The sequence below is a fragment of the Cyphomyrmex costatus genome, unplaced genomic scaffold (assembly GCF_001594065.2).
Source record: "Cyphomyrmex costatus isolate MS0001 unplaced genomic scaffold, Ccosl1.0 scaffold281, whole genome shotgun sequence".
Classification (NCBI taxonomy): Eukaryota; Metazoa; Arthropoda; class Insecta; order Hymenoptera; family Formicidae; genus Cyphomyrmex; species Cyphomyrmex costatus.
In genome coordinates this window covers 1,884,596-1,909,792 of record NW_017276922.1, presented here as the reverse complement: position 1 = coordinate 1,909,792, position 25,197 = coordinate 1,884,596, and the positions used below count along the sequence as shown (strand labels likewise).

Here is a 25,197-nt window from a genome sequence, read left to right as displayed (position 1 = left end):
ATAAATTTTTACGCGGTCGTCAAGTAAGTACTTACCTGGTGTTCAGATCTTCGAGTTTCGCCAATAAAGCATGAGAAACGATGACACTGCTCGATGCAAAGACGCTTGCTTGGTCGTTCGCGTCTTCGATGTTCCTTTGGATTGGTACCAGTCGTTCGCCGAATTTCTGCAATTGCTCGAGCATCTCCGTCGCTTCGTTGGCGTCGTTTGGATTTTGCCAGCCGCTCTGGATCGCCTCGGCCCCGGCCATCCGCGAGGAGAGATCTTCGAGAGACTTTTGGAAGACACATATTTTCTAAAATCAAAATAAAAACAATTAAATTAATATTTAATTTACAAACTAATGTTTCTCTCTACAATCATAGATATTTCAGTAATATTTTTTGCAGTAATACACGTAATATATTTGTATATAATTTATATATAATTTGTATATAATTGTGTTGCTTTCAAATTTGTATTATTAATTACGTATATGTTTCTATATATTTATGTATTATTGATTATTAATTTCTCTAATTAGAAAATAATGAGAAGAAAAACACATGTATAAATAGATATCTATATATATTCATCCAATTAACAAACTATAATTTAATTTGTCAATTAATTAAAGCAGTCAATTAAAAAAATTAAAATTTTATATTTAAATAACAGTGTAAAATGATTCTAATTATCAATGACCATTTTCAATCGTTTAATTTTTAAAGAATTTGCTATCATATTAATATTAATTTACTTGCGACAAATAATACGATATTTAGTGGAACTATAATCAATATAATGAAATAGCGAACGTTGTAAGATCTTATTCTACGCGACGTAAACTCGGCTAGCATATACATATTCATTCATAAATATTATTCAATGCGAGAGATGCGCACGCTTCATAGTATAAAAGTGCAAGAAACGTCCAAGTTGTTTTACTGTCGTAATTACGACTAAGAGTGATATTTCCTGTATGAGGAAAAAAGCTTCGCATAAGCGGTTATTTACAAGTCGTCAGAAAAGTGGTAAGCATAATTGTATGTACGAAACTTTATGATCGCGAGATGTATTTATATCATATTATCGTTTTCTTCGTGTGCATTTTAGAAGCGCGTTATAATCGGATCAAGCGTAATTAAATTACGACTGCTTTCATTTTACCTTTTAATTCGTGGTTAATTAAGTTTAATCTCCAATTGTGAGAAACCCGATAAAGTATTAATTCTAATTAATTCTTTTCTTTGACTTTATTTATGATTTTCTACACTGGCACTAAAAAACAAAAAAGTAACAGTTTGAAAATTGGATAAATTAAACTTTTTAAAGAGAGAAATCCTGAAAATAAAAGAAAGAAATACCTAAATTGGATAAGTAATATTTCTTTGGCTACATGAGTTAATTCTGTATATAATTTTTAAGAAACGTTACTTTTTAAAAAACTTATGGAATTTAAAATTAATAATAAAAATTAATAAATTAGAAAACTGGATTTCGATTATATTTTTGAAAAAACTTTGTTTCAAACTAGTCAACAAATTAGTAAAAATTGTGAATTATTTAAAAAATTCAAATTGACAAAATAATAAAAGCAAGTAATATTCATTCCTTCATAGCAAAATATTATAATTCCGTTTTTTTTTTTTCTGAAACTTGCGAGAGAGTGTACGAATGGAGAGATATGAGATAATCACTAAGTACAAATGGCGTGCTCTCTCAGCCTTTTCAATTTTCATTCTTGGACAAGGCGCGGTAACCGGCGTCGCGATAAAATTCACCGGGCATTTATCAGTCGGCGATACGACACGAGAGAGCAGAAAGAATGAAAAAACGGAGGAGGAGGAGGTCGGTCGGTCTCACGATGGCATTTGCATTCCAAATAAACGCCGTCGACGGACGCTAAATCGCTCTAATTAGTCGTCTCCCTATGAAAGTGCTTTAAGCGTCTCTTGTTCCGAGAGCGGGTTAAGGAAAAAGGCCGAAACGTAAAAGCGGATCGCGAATGGAAGAAACGGAGAAAGAGACAGGAAGAGAGAGGAGAAGTTGGGGTCTTACTTGCATTTGTGACGAAGGAAAGTGGGATGATCGAACTGATGAAAATGCCGGAAAAAGCTGAGTCGCGCCCTTTGTTCTTAATCGTTTAGAGGAAGAGCGATTATATGAATGTAAAAAATTATCGTTGATAAAGCGTGCAATCATGGATGACGGAAATTCGAGCTGAATCACTTGAAGATAAAGTGCAGGTACATTTTGTACCATTTTGTGCCGAATTTTATTATGAAAGAAATAACTTGACAGATTAACACACGATAAATAATTTCTAAATAAACAATATGAACTCTGTATAATGTCGTTATGCTACATTATCGAATTTAGTTTACATTAATTTAATAGCAATGTGTTACATTTTACATGAAAAATAACTGTCGTGATTATTGGCGAGAATTAAAATAGATTATAATTCTCGCGTCTATTTGATTATTTATCCATATATGTATACGTTACGTGATAAACGCGTGGTATGAATACTGCATTATCCATGACGTGAATTGTGTCCGACATAAAGCATCTCTATAATAACGTTCATGCTAATGAGAAATTATTGAGTTCAATGGAAACGTAATTATTCAGAACGCTAAAACACGGAACATTTTCACGCCGTTTTCGCGTGGCATCAACACGAAATCAGTGTGAAAAAAATCAGCAGCGTAACAATCTTGTTGGCAAACTAGATTTATGTCAGCGTACGTTCGCATGCACGCACGCATGCACTGGTTGCGTAAAAAGTACGCAAGAATAAGACAGTAATTTGATTGTACAATGAGATCTCCGCTCGTGTGGACACGCAAGGACGAAGTTATTTAATACGTTTGAACTGATACGCGTGTGTGACACGCTAAATGTAATACCCTATGCGGGTTTAACTGGGATTTAAAAAGAGCGCACTTCAAAGTAAAAGTGAGAGACGATGCTTGGACAATTTTATAATACAATCACGCTATCACACAAACAGCATTGAGTGTGAAACTTGGGAAATAAGATTACAAAGATTAACTGTTAATAAAAGACGCGCGATAATATTTTTGTGCAATTAAATTAATTTGTAATATGGTAATTTGCAATTTAAAAGAGTTTCAATTATAAAGAAAACATTAAAATTTCTCTTTATACAAATAACGTAAATGTCAGTTTAGATGATATATAATCTGTCAAAATTTAAATTAAATATTGTTTATTACTTTATATACCGTATATATGTATATGTATTTCGACGTTTATTTCACATATGAATTCAGATTTATTCCAATTCTTGTTGCTCGTATTTTAAAATGAAATTATAAATAGTATTTTTAAAAATATAATAAACTCAACTTTTTCTAATATATAAAAATTTTCAACTCAAACTCATTAAATTAGCATTTGTTTTATTTTATATAAAGATAGAGTATAACAAAATATTTCATTAGCGAGAAAATATTTTGCGCATTTTATGTAACTATTCTATATATTCCAATGCTCGATCTTTGGAGTAACGTATGAAAAATAATTGAACGGGTGCATTTATATGTCGTTAGAAAAGTCAGAAAGGAGTTTGCGCGCGACGAGTTTTTCAAGTCGGCCGCAATAATTTGCTCGGCGAAGTGTTACAAGGAAGTGTGCGCTGACACACCGGTAAGTGACGCAGACACGGTTCCGTTCCGTCGTAAATAAAATTACGATGGATAAGGAAAATATGAAAAACGAAAAGAAAGCGAGTACTAAAAGCTCCGACCGGAAATGGAGAACCCGAGAACTTAATTCTAGACAGTCTGTAACAAGAGTCGCGAAATAACATCTTTCGATTATGATTAGTTCCGCCGTGTTTCAGCGAAATAGACTGCCCTAGGAGGAATTATAATAATTCTGCGAGAAAAAGAGGATGGTAAGAAAAAACGAGAAGAGATGAGAATGCAGCTGACGCAGAACATCCGTAGTGCAACCAATGCTTCGCCTGCGCAAAAATGCCGTAATTTTATTATGGCCTAGAATTAAAGTGACGTGTATTTCTTCGTATCATATAAGCGACATTTGATCCAAGGACAGGAGGAGAGACAAGAAGTCATGCTCTCATTGTTCCTTTCGGAAATTCTGCCTTCGCAGCGCTGCTTTTCGCTGAATCGCGGGCATCGAGTAACTCTACTTATTGTTAGACGTCACTTTGTAAGTCTCATTATAGGTTCCCCATTTTATTCCCATGATAAATCGCGTCGAAAGAAGTTCCTCTGGATTTTCGGGAATGACGTGTGGATGGCTGACGGATTGTGCACCTGGACGTGAACTAATTGGCGGGTTCGTCGATAGGGATCCGTAGGCCTTCACGCCCAAAATCGTCTGCCTGCCGGAGACCGAGGCCGAAATAATTTCTCGCCGCGGCATCTGCAGTGTCATTTATTATGTGGCCAACCGGGCAATTAAAGTTAACTCGGTCGCGCCGACGTCGTCCCCGCTCGGCCCTTCTCCGACAGTTTCTCGCGTCGTGCGTCCTGGCGAAGAACTTCTTCGTGGAATTTGCTAAGCTAATTGTCTGGCGCCGACCGATATTCTCCTGGCTGTATGCACAACTCGTGGACCGTTTGCCAATTAGCTGTTTGACTTGCAATTCGTCGCGAGAGATCTTGTTCTCTCTCTGCCTTTCTCATTGCACCTTTTCTTTATAATTACTATCAAGCGCGAATCATTTGCTTTTATTTTTTTTGTGAGTGACGACGTCGTAAAAGCGAAATACTAAAACAAGAGAAAAGCATAATTTTTTAAATATTCAATCAGGACCTTGAAAAGTGATTTTATGAAGCAGCTTTAGCCTTTCTTAGAATTCTACCTGCGAATCTGCTTTTATTCGCCAAACAAAGACATAATTCAAGACAAATTTACGCAGGTAAACCGAGAGTTTGAAAGATTACAACATCTGAAAATGTTTTCAAGTAATAAAATATCACTTAGTTAACTTAATTCATCTAAATACAAAGACATATTTAGTTTTATATATTGCAATAAAAACTTTATTAGACAACCTCTATCAAGATGAGTCTATTAAATATAGCTCTTCGTTATTTGGATTTTAACTACTCGGTATTTCAAGCTTCGTCAGAAATATGAAATGCTGCTGTGTTTTTGTGACAAAATCTTTAAATAGAGAGATCGAATTTTTAAAGACTGTTATCGGACTAGATTATTTTCGTTAAAATTCGTTTAAATTAATATCTTCATACTCTTCTCTTACGTTTATATAACGCTGCTTTAGTTCAGATGTAAGAGCATTATATAGAAAAGACAGGAGGAGCGGACACAGTAATATATAAGACTCTAATACACAGAAGTTTCCTTGGGCCAAGGTAGTTACAGACTACGCTAAGAGACTTAGCCTTGCGATATTGGAGCACACCATATACGATGAATCTTATAAGCAGCTTATATGCAGTTTGTATCACAGTTTAACATGTAAGTTTCTGTGCTTGTCCAGCCTATTACGAAGACCCTGACAACACAAACAATCAGTAAAAGTACAATGTATTTAGAACCGCACGTGTGTATACAATTACAATTTTACATGAAAGCAATATATTTTATATTAGGAGATGGGGAGAAAATATGTTCGAGTTTTTTAAAATTCTTAAAAAATTGCTTTTAATTAAAATAACTGTTGTTTAAATCTACTTCTTCTGATAAAAATTGGATTCCACGATAAAAAGTCGGTTGTTTGATGAAAATATCAATTTAATTCTTTATTTCAGCTGCGTTTCGAGAACACTTTCCGTTCAAGCTGTGTTGCATGGAATGAAACAGCGATGATAGACTGTGATAGCGAAATATGAGTAGGCTACCGGAGAACTTCTCACTGTAAGTCCATCAGGATTTTCACAGTGCATGAAGCAATGTGATTGTAATTGAAGCGTGATACTGTAAGATGATCTTCATAATAAGTTGATAATTTCTTCATTTTGTAAAATAAACATTTTATTTTAACAAAAATTTGTGAAAAATCCAGATTACTTTTTTTTTCTGATCTAATACTTATATTTTCAAAATAACGCAAAGATTATAGTATACTTGCCTATATTATATGTATATATTATAAAATATTTAAAATATAAAATAGATTTATAGTATAAAACAAAAAGTCAATTTTTTTATAAATGATTGTATATCATTGACAATTAAAATAGAAAATTATTATAGAAGTAATTGTTATTTATATTTTCATAACATATTATTTGCCTCTACGTCTTAAAAAAATGTTGAGTTCAAGATTTCACTGTGCGAGATAGACGGGACCAAGCTGGAAGTTAACACTTAACGAAGGAGTACGCGCGCGCGACAAGATAACTTATTTATTTCCTTGCACGCGCATCCTCTGCAGAAGGAGGAGCGCAGAAAGTGCGACGTCCTACCAAATTCTCTCATAAATATTCAGATTTTCCGCGGCGGCTTCTAATATTTATTGCATCGTCGTCGAGGCGCGCGACAGCGTTGCGGACAAAGCGTAGTCCGAGGTGACTAAGCGGCAATATTGTGGCGCCTCGCCGTTGGCAATACGCCATGTGCATCTATTATGAGCCCGGGTTCGTAGCCGCAAACCGACGCGTACCCTAGACCTTCACCTCGAGTTTTCCTCGCAATCTTGACGTACGTTGGTTATTGATGCTTTTGTCTAATGCAAACGGGTTGCAATCAACTCGATTAAAATTTGCAATTTTACAGGCACTTGCGTAATTATGCATTTGTCAATCATTAACAATTTTGTGAGTATTTTTTACATACAGTACTTTTTGTTAGACTTATTTAGAAAATCAAGAATATTTTTAATCATTTTTATCCAATAATATTTTTGTTCTTATAAAATACATTTATTATTTAAAATAAGTAATAATCACTTAGGGTCATTGATAAATAATATTAAAAATCACGAAATATTTATATGTTTGGACAAATGGATTAACAAGTAGAAATGAAGTTTTAATTTAAAATGTTTCATAATAAAATAAAATACTTAAGAAAGTATATTTTATTTCTAAATGAAAGAGTTTTTGATTAATTGTTGAATTGATGAAGCTATATTGATCGATTCGCAGAACGGAGGGACTTGAGTACGCTTTAAAAGTGCGTGACCATCGTGTGAAAATTCAACACGCGTGTGATGAATCTTAATGTTACAACAGACAAGCATTATTTTCATACTCAGACCTTGTAACGCAAAGACTATGGAATTAGTGAACAGATTGATAAATGTATTATAAAAATAGAGACATATGGGCTTTGAGAGACATAGATGAGATATTAATTTAAAAATGCATTCTAAAGCATTGAATACGAAAAGAAGAAAAAAAATAACACTAACAATTTATTTAATTCATAAAATAAAAACTTGTAGATAAAAATTAGAATTTGTACAGAATATAATTATAAAATTTAGAATTGATTATAGACAAATTGCTGAAATTTCCAGATAATTTTTGAAATTTTTTTCACAATTATTGTTAACTTTTTTTAATATTATTTCTGTTTTAATTAAAGGGTGATATAATTTTGACGTTATAGAACCAAAGTTATCTCAAAAGTTTAGAATATCTGTCGCGTACAGTTTTTAATTAAAAAGACTTAAACATTCTGACGTTGAGAATGTTAAATCTTGCAAAATGAGAAGATGAAAATCGCGAGATAAATGCATGTATCTCGGAGGTAGCATATCATGATTAAACGCATGAAAGAGAGAAAACGTATAAGTTCGTCCTAATGTAAAGACTATGTATACAAAGTAAAGAAACGGCATCTTGCATGTGATGACGGAAATTAGATACTCTGTGCAGAAACGCTATTATATGGGTAAACTGAAGAAGGCCGATCCCTCTCGAATATCCATCGAGGTAAGATTTTGTTCTACGTGGCGATAATGTTCCGTACTGAAAGGTTTCCGCGCAATATTGACCCGCCATGATTGGCGCTTATTGTATGTGAAAGTTTCAGTGCACCGCAAGCGAACAAGGGAGATCATTTACTATATAAAATAGTCTTCTCATCTTAGGACACTCGATTGTTATTAGTCTTATGAACGGCAACACAGTTGCTCTATTTTTAGCGATAAAACTATATGTAGATGATTTCGTCGAATTTGAACGATAATACTGCAGAATGCGTGAATTTTCATATCCTACGATAATAGCATTTCTCTGAAAAAAGATTTGCCGTAGAATATATTTCACGGGATATATTTTGATGCGACGGTATTTCGCGCGAGAGTGAACAAGGATATTTCACTCGACGACAAAAATATTCGTTGATGCATCTTCGAGGTGGGAAACACTTTTATTGATAGGAATGACAAAGATGATTTCAACAAACTGCATTTGAATTCAATTATGTAAAATATGTAATTATACCTTTTTTAATATTTACATTTTTTAAGAAGAAATATAAAAGTAAAAGATGCATAAAAAATACGATACGGAACAAAATTTATTATATGTAATAATAAGCTAAACTTACAAAATGGTGCATTTTTTTTAAATTTTCGTAAAAATTTTCTATATTCCTCAAAGATTAATATTATAATGATTAATGATTAAAATAATCAAATGACTCTTACATAAATTATTATTAATACTTATTTGGATATAAATGTTATATAAATTTTGTTGCACGAAAGCTATAAAATTTTTTTCTATTAACTTACGCAACAACCTCTTTGTTATTTATTGTTAGAGAACAATCATTTGCGCTTGATTGTAAAAGACTCCCGCATGACATCTGCGACTTTACGAGAGACGACAACCATCAGCTCATCGTACTCTCTTTCTAAGCCGGTCATCAACTTCTTATCTGGAATCAGTCGTCTAAGCTTTGGTTGCAGAACAGTACTTACGACCGACAGAGAGAGGAAACTCACGTTGCATGGGAATTGGATTAGCAGCCGGAGAAACGGTAAGAGCAATTTCCGCGATAGTATCTACACACAAGGAAGGGCACGAAACCCTCTGATACGCCGCATGGTAGGGCATGCAGCTGATAGTGATAGGAGCTCGTGAGGGTGATGCGACGTACACGAGACTAATCCAACACGCAATGCTACCTGGCAATAGTGTCTCCTCTAATTTGCATCGTAATGTCCGATCTGTTGTCCGACAATTCTTTCGGATCGTATCGGGATATATCATTGTAATTTCGCAGATGACATCACGGGACCAATTTCGCAAATAAATCAGCATGATATCTGTCTGTCTCAGAAAGCCTAGCTCGTGTACTGTTTCGTCTTGATCTAAACAAGTCTGACAAATGTAGAATGGTACTCGAGTGAACGATGTGAAATCGGATTAATAGCCGGAGAAACGTTAATAGAAATTTCGACGATGGTATCCGTGTGCGCTGTAGGGCGTGGTGCAACAATGCATCTCGTTGCAAATAATGGATGTTGATGTGTCTGCGTTCGTACGGCCTATCGAGCTCGTTTGTGATTGCCTTACGGCGATTGTCACTATAATGTAACACTGTAGGATTGCCTTTGTCTTTGTTTGTAGATTGTCCGCATTGCGGTATAATAATTTCCTCACATTCTGAGAAATTAATTATATAATCGTCAAGAGTTGACGTCTTCTTCCTTCTCATAATAGGAGCCGTAAATAAAATTTACGAATAAAACGATTGTACAACTATACGTGTAAATAAATTCCACGGCTTGTAATAAATTTTTAACATCGATATATCGAAGGAGCTTATAAGGAAAAATTAAATAGTTAGACATATTTATATTCTGAAAGGTTCTGAAAGGTATACCGAATCGATCATTTATTGTCACTATCTTAAGCTTACCACTGACCTGAAGTCATTTGACTCTTATTTAATTAACTGTTTCAAGCTTTACGTCTTATCGAATGTCAGTCATTTAGTCATAGCATGGCGGTTATATAGCGGTCTATACAATACTCGTCTATAGACAGTGCAGCGTGGAAATTGAATTAGTTGCCGCTGGAGCGGTGAGAGCAATTTCCCCGATAGTATCTACACACTGTGCCTAGGTCAAAGGAAAATGATAAACTCCGCAATAGATTGTGCAATAATGAAAGTAAACCGATATACGTGGAGTGTTACTCGTATATATTTTGCGACTACGTTTCCATATTTCAGAGCTTTTTGGTATAAAAATACGCTGACAATGTGAAAATAAAGTATAATAAATAAACCACAATACAGATAAATAAGCACAGAAAAGTTTACAAATATTTATATACCTACATATATCTTTAATTAATTTGGCTCAATAACACTTAAATATTCTGATCATATGTATATTTAAATGTAATATAATCTTTCTTTCCGCTAAATGTTGTACAGTTTCGTCTCTTTTTAAAACAGCATCTTCTAAACGACGGAATGTCTGCGAAACTCAATCCGGAATCTACGGAGATCTATGTATAGCTTCAGGACATGGTCGCAAAAAACTCGGAAACCACAGGACCAATAGTGAGAAATCGCATGAGTACAGTACACGAGTGAAAACGCCGACGTTAAAGTATATACTGTCATTAAACGTCTATCTCGCACCTTATCTGAAACCGGCGGCCAGGTCCAGTCGTAGGACAGCGAGCTCGCGAGCTGCACAGGAATTGGATTATTAGACAGAGAAACGGTAAGAGCAATTTCCGCGGTAGTATCTACACACGAGAGAAGGGAGAGGAGGGGGCGCGCGAGACATTGATACGTTTCTCCGCGGTAGATTGTCCCTGGCAACAAGCGGAGCGTCCTGGTGTTAATTACGTGCAATTGTCTGCGAGATCAGTGGCTTTAACCAACGAGCCAGTCAACCAACCAACCGTTCCTGTACTCTACTTGCTATGGCTTATAACGAGATACGTAGCTGTATACGGTAACAATCATTATCACGCTCATGTTAATGCGCCGCCGCCACTGTCGCGATTACGGAATGGCAGCAGCAGCAGCAGCACGCGTTTAATCTCTAGGCCGGCTTGTAGGCACCGTTTGCGCTTTTGCGATCATCGTATCACGTTATCGTGATGTACCTTATGGTGAATCAGGTCAATCTCTCGAGAAACAGATAAGAACTTATCAAGTCACTATTGAAATATTCAACCCTGTTTATTATAATGGACTTTTCTTTAATTGTTATTTATCTCCGTTTACGTTGTCTTATATATTATTTAAAGGAAAGCCGTTCTCTCCCCTCAGATAAAACGAAGAAATATACGCAGGAGAGTGGAAAAATAATTTAAAATGCACAAAAGTGGGTTTTCTTTTAAATAAGTAAGTATGATAGATTGCCTGATCTCAATGTGGAAGACACATTGGGATCCAACTCAAGAGATGGTCTTCTATCTCTGTAATGTTTTGTACGTCAAATGTAATAGTATTTAATAAAGGATATCACCGTAAAATCTGTCTACTATATTTTTCGATAACATTTGACAAATATTATTCTTTAAAAGAAAGTTCTTTAGTTAAAAGTTGTAATTGATTCGTACGATTGAAAGGGCAAAATTGCGCGAAAGCATCTGGCCATTCCAAAATCAAATCGTTTCAATTTGATTATGTAATTGTATTGGAACAAAGATTTCTCAGAGGATAATTTACTTCAACTTCAATTTAACGAATCTCAATTGTTTCCAAAATAATATTGCATAGTACATGGGGGTACAAATACCTTACTACCCGAAGTTACGAAAATTAGAGAAGGCATAAAAAGACATGAGAAGGAATGAAAAAGCATGAAAAGGCATGGCATTTGTGTTTCTGTGTCTACGTCTTTTCTCAATTATTTAATTTTGAAAAAAAAAAGATCTAAATAAAGTTTTGTAATTTTGTCCCAGGAAAATTTTCGATTGACGATGCAACATGCAACGTAAATTCTAAGCATGCAGGAGGTGTGTACGATAATGTACGATAATGCGCGATCAATAACGGTTTCTGGTTTACGAGCGAGATAAAAAGGTTTAGACAATCGCCGCCGCGGTTCTGTCAGAGCATCGACGCGATTACGATGTGCGGCATGCGGCTGATTATGTCGTTGCGATGGCTTATGCACGTACGAATATGTACATACATTGTGCATTAACGCGCTCTAGTATAATAACAATTTGGCCGCCGTGTGTATACGAGGGAAGACAAAAGATTTAGGCGATCGCCATGTTAGTTAGCGTATCATTATGATCATAGAATGGCAGATTGCGGTTGGTTAACTGACAGTATGATGAACATACCATGGGCAACGTTATGTTAATATTACGTTGATATCTAGAACATCATCTCCAGTATCATTGCAATTTATACATAGTTTAAGGTGTGTATAAACATTTTTTGTAATATTTCTAAATAGATTTAATTTGTGATAAAATTAAATTATTATCATGTTCAATCAAGCACCTATCTACTGCAGAATAATAAATCGCATTTATTTGGCGGTGATCTTTAAATTTAAAATGACTAATACTAAAATATACATGTGTCTAGTATAGGATTAGGATCAAAGCTTCTATTATTGTTTTTAATCATTCGTGCAAACTTTTAATTTTTGTTAATTATCTTCGACAAATGTACAATAATAGAAGTCAAAACGTGCAGAAGATACTTTTGATAAAGATTAATATAAATTAAAAAATATTTTTATTCTTAATTATACTGCATTAAGTTTAGTTATATTCAATTATAATTTAATTTGTAAAAAAAAACTACAAAAAGTATAGCTTTTCATCAATCAAGTTTGTACGATATGTACCATTATAATATGCATATATCCATATAATAAACGTATACAAATGTAATTTATGAAATCCAGTATTCTTTTGCTTCGTATTTTCTTTCTTTGTACAAATAAAGCGTAAAATTGTAACTATATATTTAATTATAATTTATTTTATAAAACACTAAAAAATTACTTCTTTCTAATAAAATTTTTATTGCATTGTGCAATAATCGGTGTATTATATGCGATAAACGTATAAGAGTACGCGATTTTTGAAACATTCTTTGGGTGTATTCCGTTTTCCAACGTAAGAATTGTATTTGAAAGAGAGCTTAGCATACTAAGTAAGAAATAGAGATAACAGAAAATTTTGCCGTGCAGATAATACCGAAAGAAAATATTTCGCGAGCCACGCCCGTGAGAGTATGCATACTATTCCGGATATAGGTTGGATGGGACTTAATTACAAATATAATTAAAACACAGTGTCTGTTTATAAACCAATTTTGCAAGTAAAATGCCATACGCGGCTTCTCTCGTTATCACAAAGTATAAATATGTTTTGCGTATCGCGTGCTAATAAAGAAGTGAAATAATTTATACGTATAGAGGTATATAAAGCTCGCGCGCTCGCTAATGTATGTTTAAAAATAATGTTTCCAGTCATCGTTTGTTATAATCTTAATTGCATACTGCATATATGGTATATAAGCATCACGTGTGGCAGGAGGGCAAATTTTTCATACATTTCATATTTCGTAATACAAGATTTATTTAACGACGCGAGTGCAAAACAATTCTCGCTAAAACAAGAAATATTTTGCATAATGTACACATATGAGCTTTAATTAACCTATTCACAGATATACACTATGGTCGGAGATAGAGAAGGAGATTTAATTATTCAAAGATGCGAGAGGCGCGAGCGTGTTATATTCCAGTCGCGTTCGCTTTAAACAATCCGTCCCTTAGAGTCGCGCCAACTAAACTTCGATAGTTACCTCATTTTAAGCGAAAGGTTAAAGGTGCCATCTTAATATAGACAATGGCAATCGTGATTGAATTAAAGAACACGGTATATATACATATCTTTTCTTCAATATCCGCAGAAAGGAATATATACTTCAAGATAGCATAGAATTTAATTTAATTTGAACTATTTTCTATTTTGACAGAGAATGAGATAAATAATTATACTTTTCGTACGCAATAGTTGATATTTAACTACAGAAATATCTCGAGGAAATCATATAGTTTAGACAACAGTACAGCAATCTATTTTCTACATCAGAAGCATCTAAGACAGTCTTTATTCACAACGTAATAGCGAGTAATCGTCAATAACATGTGATAAAATATATTCAATGATTTTGAAAGATATTGCTCTATTCAAGAGACAATAATCGTGTATGTTCCATACGCTGTGCGAGACCGCGCTGCACGACAATCGACTATGTTGTTATGCGATGTGTTTAATTAAAGATTCGGTGCAAATGAGTTTCGCGAGCACGTCGTAATTCGTACCTCTTAACCGGGTCACGAGGACTCGCACGGGTGCACGCATCTTCTGCTGATTACGGCCTGACAGGGTAGAAATATAGAGGCGCATTGTAGAATGAAACTGTATTGCAGCAGCGCAGACCGTGTTTAACAGCTTTAGAAAACCTTAGAAAATTGCGCTTATGCAAAAGTAACGAAAAGAACCTCATTACTTGCAAACTCAAAGAGACTGCTCTTATATAAAAGTAAATTTAAAAAATTTACGTTTAAAAGATGAGCTAAGATGAAATAAAAAATACAATAAGATATTAATTAAAATTCAAAACGTGCCATTCCCCCAATTTTTCATGCTTCCATTGAATCTCAAGAAAGTTATCGGCGATAGATAAAATATTTCCTTTGGCAAAAATATTTAATTTTTTTATATGAGAAATTATTAAACTAAATTCTTCTTTAATTTGATGGTTATGAAATTTAAATCTTGCATTTTTTAAATATTTATAGAAAATGTTTTAAAGAATTTATAATACAGATAATGTTTTAAAATGTTAGGTAATGTAAAAAAATTTTACGACAGAAAGGTTACAATGTCTATACAAGGTTGCCTAATGCGCGGCAAAATGGACACGGCGTTATTCTTTTGTGTCGAGCGGGAAAAGTGAAAGAATGGCAGACATTATGCAAAAAACTCGCAATTGCAGCGTAAGAAGATTGGCAGGCAAAGTATTATGAAGCGTTTTATTAAAGATCTCACGCGAATACAATTCGCATGCCTGTCGGAACTTTGTGACCGCCGGTCATCTCGTTGCATCGTGTGCAATGCGTTTACGCATACTTTACGCATAATATGTGCGCATAAATTCGCGGCTTGAAAGCGCATCTAACTGAAAATGAATGGCGCGTGTTATAGCGTAAATTAAACTTGCACGTGTTTCGCTATGTGTTTGTTACTAAAATACCGACGAGAGTTATGAGAAAAAAGGATATGTATAGTTTTGGTGGAATGGAATGGATGAGTATGATTGATTTTCCCTAATACTGATAAAATGATTGCTGTCTGTGTGACATAAATAAATCCGATTGGCATAAAACTATTTCCGCATACATGCTAAAACACGATATATACCGTTAAATTATGATGAGCGTGTTTGCAGAACAAATTAATGTCATGCGCGTTTTTATTTTAAAATTTCTCGTTAATATTCACGACGTGATTGTAATTTTTATAAATACATTTATTGATGTTTTATCGCGTGCGTTATAATCGACAGAATGTAATATAAAACTGTCGCTGATATCGGATGGGAGGCATCTTATTTATTGCGTTTTCATATATTACAGTGCATGCGAAAGTGCTAACGCATGCGAAAAGTGTCGTTTAATGCAATCATTAAATGGAATGTCTAACAAAGCAGAACTTTGAATTGTATATTCTTGTTAAAAAAATATATATTATACAATTCTGCGAAGTCTTTTTGTCTTTTTACACGCTATTTTAATCCAAGATTAGCTTCAATTTAGATAAGTGTGGAAAAAAGCAACAAACAGTATATGTATTCGATCAGGAAGAATATTTTATTAAAAGACAACGCTGTATTTTTATTATACTCTCCGAAAAAATTGGATTCCCAATTAAAATGTAAAAAAATGCAGGGACTGAGTGACTTTCCCACGCAGTAAATCGTAACGAGAAGCCATTGCAACATGAAACTGCAATTCCGAGCAAGTCGAAAGTAAAACCACAGCAGCGACGACGCACAAACGTGGGTAAAATTTCTCGCGCGCGCTCGGATTTCCGCGTTCCTCAGTTTCGGAAAACGAGAATTGAAAGTGATCTCCGCCAATTTCTGCACTGTATGCATATCCCACACAGCAGAGACAAAAAAGGAAATTCTGCAGGACTTATAAGAATACCTTTGGTAGCAATATTCCTGAAACGTCCCACATAAGACAGCATATCTTCATATCTACTAGGATATATTCCGCTTTTCTTTCTTTTTACTGTGCTCAAAATATTCTCACTATCATACGAATCCCTTACAATTTTCACACACATCTCGTTGATATTTTTTATTCGGTAATATTCTGTATATATAAAAGCACTTTAAACAATATATATCTCTATAATAATATTAATAAATAATTATTAAGAAAAATCGAGATATACACGCATACAAATTCGCAATTTCAGTACATCTCGCAGTTATTTGTGCAAAAGCGAACCGAGCGATGGATGTCTCGTCCGCAAGAGGCAGAGAGATACACGCCCGCGCGTACGGGATAGTGCGTGCCCTCAACGCGTCTCAGCGGTATACGCGTGACATGCATTAATGCAACGCGACTCGGACGACTCTCGGCACTCCGATCTCGGTCTCGTAAAACGCGCTGTAGTGCAGGGCGTGATTGCGCCACACTTAATGGGCCTTTAACCCCTGCGCGCTTCAGCGAACCGTTCAGCGAACGGCACGGAGACTTCCGGTACAATTTTCCCATTGAAGACAGCCCCGCTGCCCCATTAGAATCCCCTCTCTTCCCCTTCCCGCCCTTTTCCACTGCCCCTCTTGGGCTACAACGAGGCGAACACCTTTTCTCTTGCAGAATCGCCTTGGACCGAATAAAGCTACAGTTCTCGAATGCCTTTTTCGATTTCGTTAGACTTTTATTGTTGCATCATTTTGTACTTTTATACTATTATTGTATTTCGAGAAAATGAAGATCTAAAGGGAAAAATTATATTTATAGAATTTAACGGTTAAAAGGAATTTTGAAAAACCCACTTTATCACACTTTTAATTTTATCATACTTTTAACTTTTGCGGTTATGGTAATTAAATGCATCCGTAAAAACACATTTCACGCGTGCCAATTTAATTATTTTGTTTTTTAAATTAATAAATTAGCATTATTAATTTATTGATAAAAATTTCCAAATCATAACACTGCTGGGATGTGTTTATTTTTAATTAAGTTCATGATTTTGATGTGAAAGATTTTAATTCCGCTAGGAAACGGTTAAGATAGCCTTGCGCCTCTCCTTTTTTTTCTCTTTTTCCCTAGCCCCCTATTCTTGTTACATCGTTCCCTTCGGTCCCCTTCAACGGGTATGATGAATGGGACACTGAAGGATCGGCGAACCCAAATCGAGCAGCGAATTTTATGCTGTTGATGCACGCGCGCGAGCGCGCGTCTCTCCCGTCCTTTCCACGACGTGACGGAAATTAAAGGGGCCGTAATTAATCCCCATCCCCCCTAGTTCCGAAACCTTGGTACCCGCTTTGAAGCGTATCTCCTCGTGTTACTGAGAGGACGCTGTTGCCCGGAATTACGTGACCGTACTACCGACGACTTTTACATTCACGCCAGGATGCCTGCAGCGCCTATTTATGATGATAATTCAGTCGCTTCATGGTCGAGCGAAAGAGATTCGTAGCGTTTCCGTGGTATCGTCGGAAAATATTCGGTATTTCCATGTTCTCAAAAGTGTCAAGGAGATACGATCGCCTGTTCGAAACCGTTTGTACGTGCTACGTAACACACTTTCGCCCATAAAAATGCGAACTAAGGAAGAAGGATGCTTGCCTTGCAAGTTACAGAGTTTCAACTTGCTGCTTGTTGTTGTAATGTACACAGTTGTGTAAAACGACTGCAAGGTACAAAATTACATGCGTTTTTAATATACATTATTACGCAATAGTAGCGGTTTGCTTATGTAAATAATTAAGAAACTTTATAGGCTCGCATTTTTGTTTATGATTTATTTTGAAGGAAGTTTGAATTCTCTACTTTATTATTTTGTAATCAAATTACGTGACGGCGACATTATTTATGATTATTTATCTGATATTCTGAAGATTAAAAACGATCCTCTCTCTTATTTTGATTTATACCCGTCACTCTAATTTTATTTTGTCGTATTTATACCGAGGCTTCACTGCCAGCTACTGTTTATCGTTCCAATGGAGAGAACGTTTCCTCGTAATAGATTAATCGAGTATTCGAGAAAAACAGTAAGAGATCGTATTTCTCGAGTGTTTGGATCGGTGGAACATCCAGTCTAGAGAGAAACCTTTTCGGCTATCACAAATACTTTAGCTGTGCCTTTCGTTCTCTCATTTCATCCCGGCTCTTCAACGAACATGACGAATGAGAGCGGAGGATCCATGAGTGGTCCAAATTGAACAGCGAAATTTTCTACCTTGATACTACTCACGTTTAGGGGTATCACGGTTGAACGACGATGATGTAGCGGAAATTGAGCGCACGAGAGGTATAATTAACTGCTTTAGCTGTTATCTAGAATATCTGCATTTTTATCATATTTCTAGTAGAGCCACTCTACGATTTCCATCTGTATTTTCCAACCGTTTCATCGACGTTGTGAGAAAAAATTTATTTTTGTGAAAATACCTTTGGTATTTTTAAACGAGATCAGAGCAGATTACTTTTAACACGCGCTACAGTTTGTTGTTTATTATTCATTAATATGTACTTCTTTAATCTCTTTGACATTGTTATCCCTTTAGCTGATGCGTTAAAAAAAAATATGTACAAGCGGTGTACATATTTTTACTATACTATCAAGTGTTACGGTATGCTTTTTTATACTGTAAATTTTAAACATAAAATAAAAACATATTAACATTATCCAAGTGACAATTTTAAAAATACAGCAAATTAAAGTATACCGCTAACATAGAAAATTGAGAAAATATTGAAAGTATTACAAGCGATCATGTATATTCTTTATTTCGTTAAATTTTCTAGTGTATTCATGAAAGACAATTCGCAATGAAGTAAAAAAGGCAAAAAAAAAATGCAAAATTCACATTCAGAGTACGGCAACAAGTGATTAAATGAGTAAGGAATAAAAAGCACGATCACGTTTTGCATTGACATTAAAAGGGCACAGTCCGGAATTAAATTAAACTGGCTTCGCGCGATCAGCTTCTCTACTTAGAATACGCGATGAGTTATGATAAGAGTTACGACAATGAAAAGCTGTCGCGGCTTCTTAACGTGGGATGCTATCGTAACGAGCTTCGAATCCGACGTGTCGAGAACCTTAACGTCCATTTTCCACAGTGATATATTCGTCTTGATTATTTCCTTCTCGAGCATCTCGTTGTGCAAACGCTCTTTAAGTTCAACGTTCGTTAGCTGCCGTCAAAGAGACACGGAGGACTTTGATTCTCAGCTCTGGCCGGAAGCCTCTTGGATCGACAATCATCGTTTGTGTTCTCGTTTTACGTCCGTATATTTTTTCTTCATCCGACAGAAGCGCTAGATAGCTTGAGAAAACATCCGCATTTTTTTGCTTCGCAACCTCGTCAGGCTGTGGAATATTTGCCATAAAAAAAAACTCAATGAAGAGGAATCTCACTTTACGCTTCAATTGCTTCAAGACTATTTAAAATAATGTAATTATGTCGCGAAAGTTGAAATATAGTTGAAAGATTAAATGTACAAGGAAGATGATCATAACACAGAAAGACAGATATATATAGTATCGTAGAAAATGGAAAATATACAATAATCGAAATTTATTTGTGCGATATCGTTTTCGTACTTTGGCGTTGCCTACCTTTTTCATACTCAAATTTTTTTTATATTAAATTAATACAATGTATAATTATAAATACCTACCTCACGTGAAATATTGTAATTTTGCTACTAACGCGCTGATCGCATGTTCTACCGGTTGCAATTAATCGATTCTCCTTTCTGCGAGTTCGTGAAATTCGCGGCTGCTCGAAAACCCCGAGATAGACACGCCCGATAAAGCCAGTGGTCAATTACGTATGGTACAAACGAGGGCCTGTTGAAACAAACTCGTACGACTGGCGCGTTTGTGCCCGTATGAACCGGTTGTCGGGCTACTTAAACCTGCGTGTAACGCGAGTTGAAAGGCCATTTGAAATCCGAGATCCTTAGCACAGCTGTCTCCCTGCATAATCTCCGCGTGCCGGTTGCCGAGTTGATGCGTCGCCACAAATTCAGAATGGAGAAAGAAGCTGCACGGTCCTGTATCACGGTATTAATTGAACTGCCATGCGCGCGATTCGATAATCAAAACGCATCGCCGCGCGGTACGGGCCACTAATTAGGCGGATGAGATGAGGCAATGCATTGTTCCCAGCTTGCGTTCCAGGGGATCACGGAATTAAATTAGTGGCTGCGTGTGCTATCAATTGCCGCGATTTTTGTCGTCATGACGAGCAGTTTATCGTATTGAATATTAAACTACTTTAATACTTTTTTTCGAAAAAATAAAATATGCAAAAAGACATATATCGCTCCTGTGCTTCAAAAGTGAGACAAAAACGTAAATAAAAAAATTTGACTTCACAAAAAGTCATCGAAACATCATGATTTAAAAAAAATCGTTTTTTGAGAATTATAAAACAAAAATGACATTTTATCACGTTAAGAATATAAATATAAACATAAAAAAATGTAAGTATCAAGCTGCTTCTCGCCCCGATAAAATAAATTCATAAATGAACTGCCGTTCATTAAACGTAACGTTTTAATAATGGATCTGAACGTGGAGGGAGATAAGCGCGCTTAACTTTTGTATTAAAAATATATTCTCTTTGCAAACATCATTTAATTAATCAATAATCTTCTGTCAAGTTAAAAAAATAATCTTTCTCCTTTTCTGCAAAACTTAATTTTGTAAATTATGTCACTTTTAAAACAAGGGAACGATATACAGATTGCTCTGGAAAGATGCCAGATTAATTAACAAATTAATATTTCGAAATTAATATTACACGCCTCGTATTAATTAATTTGGACTCTGTGCTTTCTCAACCGTATCTCCGTATCACAACGGTGTATATGACACGTTAGTAACTTTCGCACGAATTCCTACGCCATTTCGGTACCATGTTCATGTCTGATAAGTAACACTTAGCGAGCACGTAGTATCTTAGCAATTTACATTCGCTAGCGTGATGTCGTCGCGATCGGAAACGAGTATTACACGAGAATACGTCGCTTATCGTCGATACGAGATATCACGAATGCGATAAACCACGTCGCGATTAGGAATGACCCTGCATACGCGCTGGGTGCGATATTTTCCGTGAGAATCCCTAGGAACTTCTCTTCCTGGTGTATATTTAAGATATAGAGCACGGACTGCGCCATCCATGTGTAAAATTGATCGACAAAAATGAGAGATATCTTATAGCACAATATCTTATATAGCATTTTCGCATACAGTGGATACATTGAAGTGTTTGAACCCCCAACTCAAGTTGGATTAATAATGCTCTACCTTGATTTCTGATTAAACGTCATACTTTCGAGTTAACTGATTTTTCAATCATGGGATTCAAACCCAACCCAATTCGAAAACAATATTAAAAAGAGAAGAAGACTGGCTCTTTCTCTCATTTTTGTTGACCACATTCGACATATAATACTATTAATTATTATTGTTAGATATATGGATAGTGCAGTTTATGTTTTATATACGTCTTTGGTGTCTATCATGCGAGAATAGCGAGCTCACGGAATCGCGTGCGACTGAAAAATTTTTTTTCACCGAGGCTATAACGGCCGTCGCGATTCCGTCTATCCTTTCGCGAACGGTCGACACGCGTGCGAATTAAACGGACTGCTATTTTTCCGGGTGACGAGTGTCGATATACTCGCGCGCGTATATCCCCGGGAACGGCTGTCCTAACAGGTTTCAACCACGCTCCACATTCGTCGGAAGGGTCAATGCACTGCGAGAGCGCGGTATCAGATACGATGACAATGCCGATATTTTGTCACGCGGCGAAAGTGTTCGCGATATTTCAGGGCAAAGCAGCCTGGGAGAATCTGGGTAGCGTACGCGCGCCGCAATAAAATGCGCGATATTTTCTCCCGGCGGAGATATTGAAACGCTCTCCGTTCCGCCATCCCGACGCCGTGATCTCGCGCGAAGCGACGATAAAGACGGACGGTGTTCGCTTTTGCGACCAGGGGAAAATCCTTTCCAGCGCGGGGGAGAATCCCGTTCGTTCGGTCGGACGGAGCGGTGGTCGTGTCGTTATCAGAATAAGTAATGATAATTTCGTCGGTTACTCTCCATTTCCCGATGACGCTCGTATCGTAAGCGTTATCATTTTAAGACGTAATTGCGTCTATAATTCAGCCGGCGAAATAATAAACAGCGCTTAGCCTGCCAACCGGAGTTTATACAATGCAACAACGACGTCCTGGCGTCGCACAGTACGAAACTTTATCACTATGCATAATAAGATCTTTGCGTGACGCGATCTCATTGCGTATATCGTCGACCAACCGTGTTATCAGTCGTGAAAACGCACCGGTTTCCATGACGCAAGAATTTGAGTAGTTGATGAGTACGAACGAGACCGACTGCTATTCAAGAAATTGCGGTAAATTAGCTGGATAATCGCTGTTTATCATGCTCGAGATATGTTGCTTTGCTAAACGCTATAGGAGAGATCAGTAGTTTCTGCTTCAAATAATCCACATCTTCTTCCTCAGTTAGAAATTTTCTGACGACTTTGTATTAGGATAATCACCGAGCTCTCCAATATTAGAAATTAAGATGTGTTTAAATTTAATTTATGTAAATTACACTTTGCCGGTATATGAAGATAACAAAACTTTATTCTTCAAAGTATACTCTTTCAGAGAATTTAAAATCCTAACTAACGCTAAATGAGAATTTAATATTAAAAATTAAGAAATATAATGGCCATTGGAATATTTTCAGAATAAATGTTTTATAAAAAAAGGATCGTCTTTACATCTTTCATTAAGAAATTTGCGATTAAGAATAATACGCTTTAATATAATATATACACGCAATTTTGATATATTATATTTTTTATAAGTCTTGGAGAATATCACTTTAGTTTTATGAGTGTATAAAACAAATACGTTGTTACGACTAATTATATAATGTTTCTTCCACAGGGGCAACTAAGAAGGGTAATATAAGGATAATTAAGCTTTTAATTGCGTCACGTGTACTCGAGAAACTTTGCTGTCTCACTTTTCGTGACTCTAGCTAAAGCTGTTTTTAACGCTTTCAATTTGTTTCCGAGTACTTTGGAAGACAAACTCGTGACACCACAAATTACATAGAAATATTGAGGATGACCCTTGGAGATAGCATATATATGTATAATGCAGACTATTTCATAAAAACTAAATCAGTTTTAATAATATGTTGTTTAATCATCTTCCTTTTAATAAAACTCGCAATTTTTAAATTATACGTAATTTTGACTCCTGAACTTAATACATTAAAATCCTACAGTTTTCCTACAGTTTACAGAAAATAAGTTATTATAATTACACCTTATGTATTTTCTTCGAAGATTTATTTTTACAGCTCGCGATTCACGAATTCTTTCAGAATATCTCAGAATAAGAGGCAACAAGATTTTGAAGAAAACAAATGTAAAAAAAAATCGTTGATCGTCAAGAAACTTCAGGAGAAATTCCTATCACTTTCTCATCGTATTTCGATCCTTATCTCGTAATTTTTCTTTATTGCGTGAGACGACTGCAACGATCGTCTTATCGGCGAATCGTAAAAACACAAATTGTACTAAATCGCTGAAAAGATTCGCCGAACACGACATTCGTTCCAGATCGCAACCTGGCTTTCTCGACACTCTGTCGACCTCGGCATCCAACCCCACGCTCGTTTAAGATCGAAATTAATTACGACGTGGTGTAATAAAGGAGATGCATACTTTTATGAGAGCCGCGGAACAAGGCGATCACGCCGGCTCTTAAAGTTTATAGGATCTTCTCTCTCCCTCTCTCCCCCTCTCTCTCTCTCTCTCTCTCTCTCTCTCTCTCTCTCTTTCTCTCTCTCTCTCTCTCTCTCTCTCATCTTTCACAGTCTTCTTAATCTCATTTTTTAAGCTGTACGACGTACTTCTCGCTGGCCACATCGACATAATCCGTATAAAATGTGTTCGCAAACATTGCGCTTTTCAATTTCGTTTTCTATAATAATGTCACAATTCATTTCGACACAAATTAAAATAGTTGACGATTCTATCAAGGATATCTACAGAATATATATCGGTGTAAAATTTAGTATCGCTGTTTATAAGAAAATCCTTAATAATTACTAAATCATTGAAAAAATAAAAAAAACAACTATTCTTTCGTTCGAAATGCACGCGGTAATCCTGCAATAGATTTATTGTAATAATTTTATGACCAACGCTGGTATCGAGGATTATCATACACAAATGGCGACACACAATTTCCATAGGAATGAAAGATCGTATAAAATTTATATGTATTTATGGATAACGCCATAATCGCCCGTATGTATCATAATATTATATCCATATGCAAATGTTACATTATGCAATTTGTAATGTTCATTTGTTCGCGAGGCTTTCGTGCAAACTGCGCGGACAGTAACGCGCAGAAAAATTAGTTCCGGATGATTTATGGGCGCGTACTTCGGTGAAAATCGATTAAAGCGGGTAAATTCTTCCTTCTCTTTAAACGACACTTCGACGATGCTTCCATTTCTCATCGGACGAGTGTTTGGCAATTTAAGAGTACATTCGTCTCTCGCGACGGGTGATTACCCTTGCAGATTTGCAGTCTGTCTTCGAATTACATCTCGCGATCCAGCGCTACTCTCAAGAGCGCTCGCTCTCGATCGTATCCATGTAATCAGACGATGTTCTTCGTTTTCGTATTATTCATAGAACGATCGATCTTCGAATGGCGGTTGTCGTACTTCGTTTGCTGAGATTACCACGACACTCACTGTATGCATTTTACTTTATAAATAATGGATTTGAATGATGTAATATTGAAGATATTAGAAAACTGCGATTAGAGTATTTTAAATATTTGGCATCATAAAATGACAAATAATTATACGTAATAATAAAATATTAGTACAGTATTCATATATATATATATATATAATTAGGCTCATATTATAAATTATTTATTATACTCATATAAAAATTATT

General features: G+C 35.6%; 1 protein-coding gene across 1 annotated transcript in view; it reads right to left on the bottom strand.

Annotated features, from left to right (window-relative positions):
- The window catches only part of LOC108775093 (dystrophin, isoforms A/C/F/G/H), a 447,682-nt gene that overhangs the window by 5,766 nt on the left and 416,719 nt on the right, over window positions 1-25,197 (bottom strand). The window contains exon 45 of the mRNA XM_018541369.1: window positions 36-295. Within this exon, the coding sequence (XP_018396871.1) occupies window positions 36-295 (260 nt within the window). The remainder of the gene's footprint in view (window positions 1-35; window positions 296-25,197) is intronic.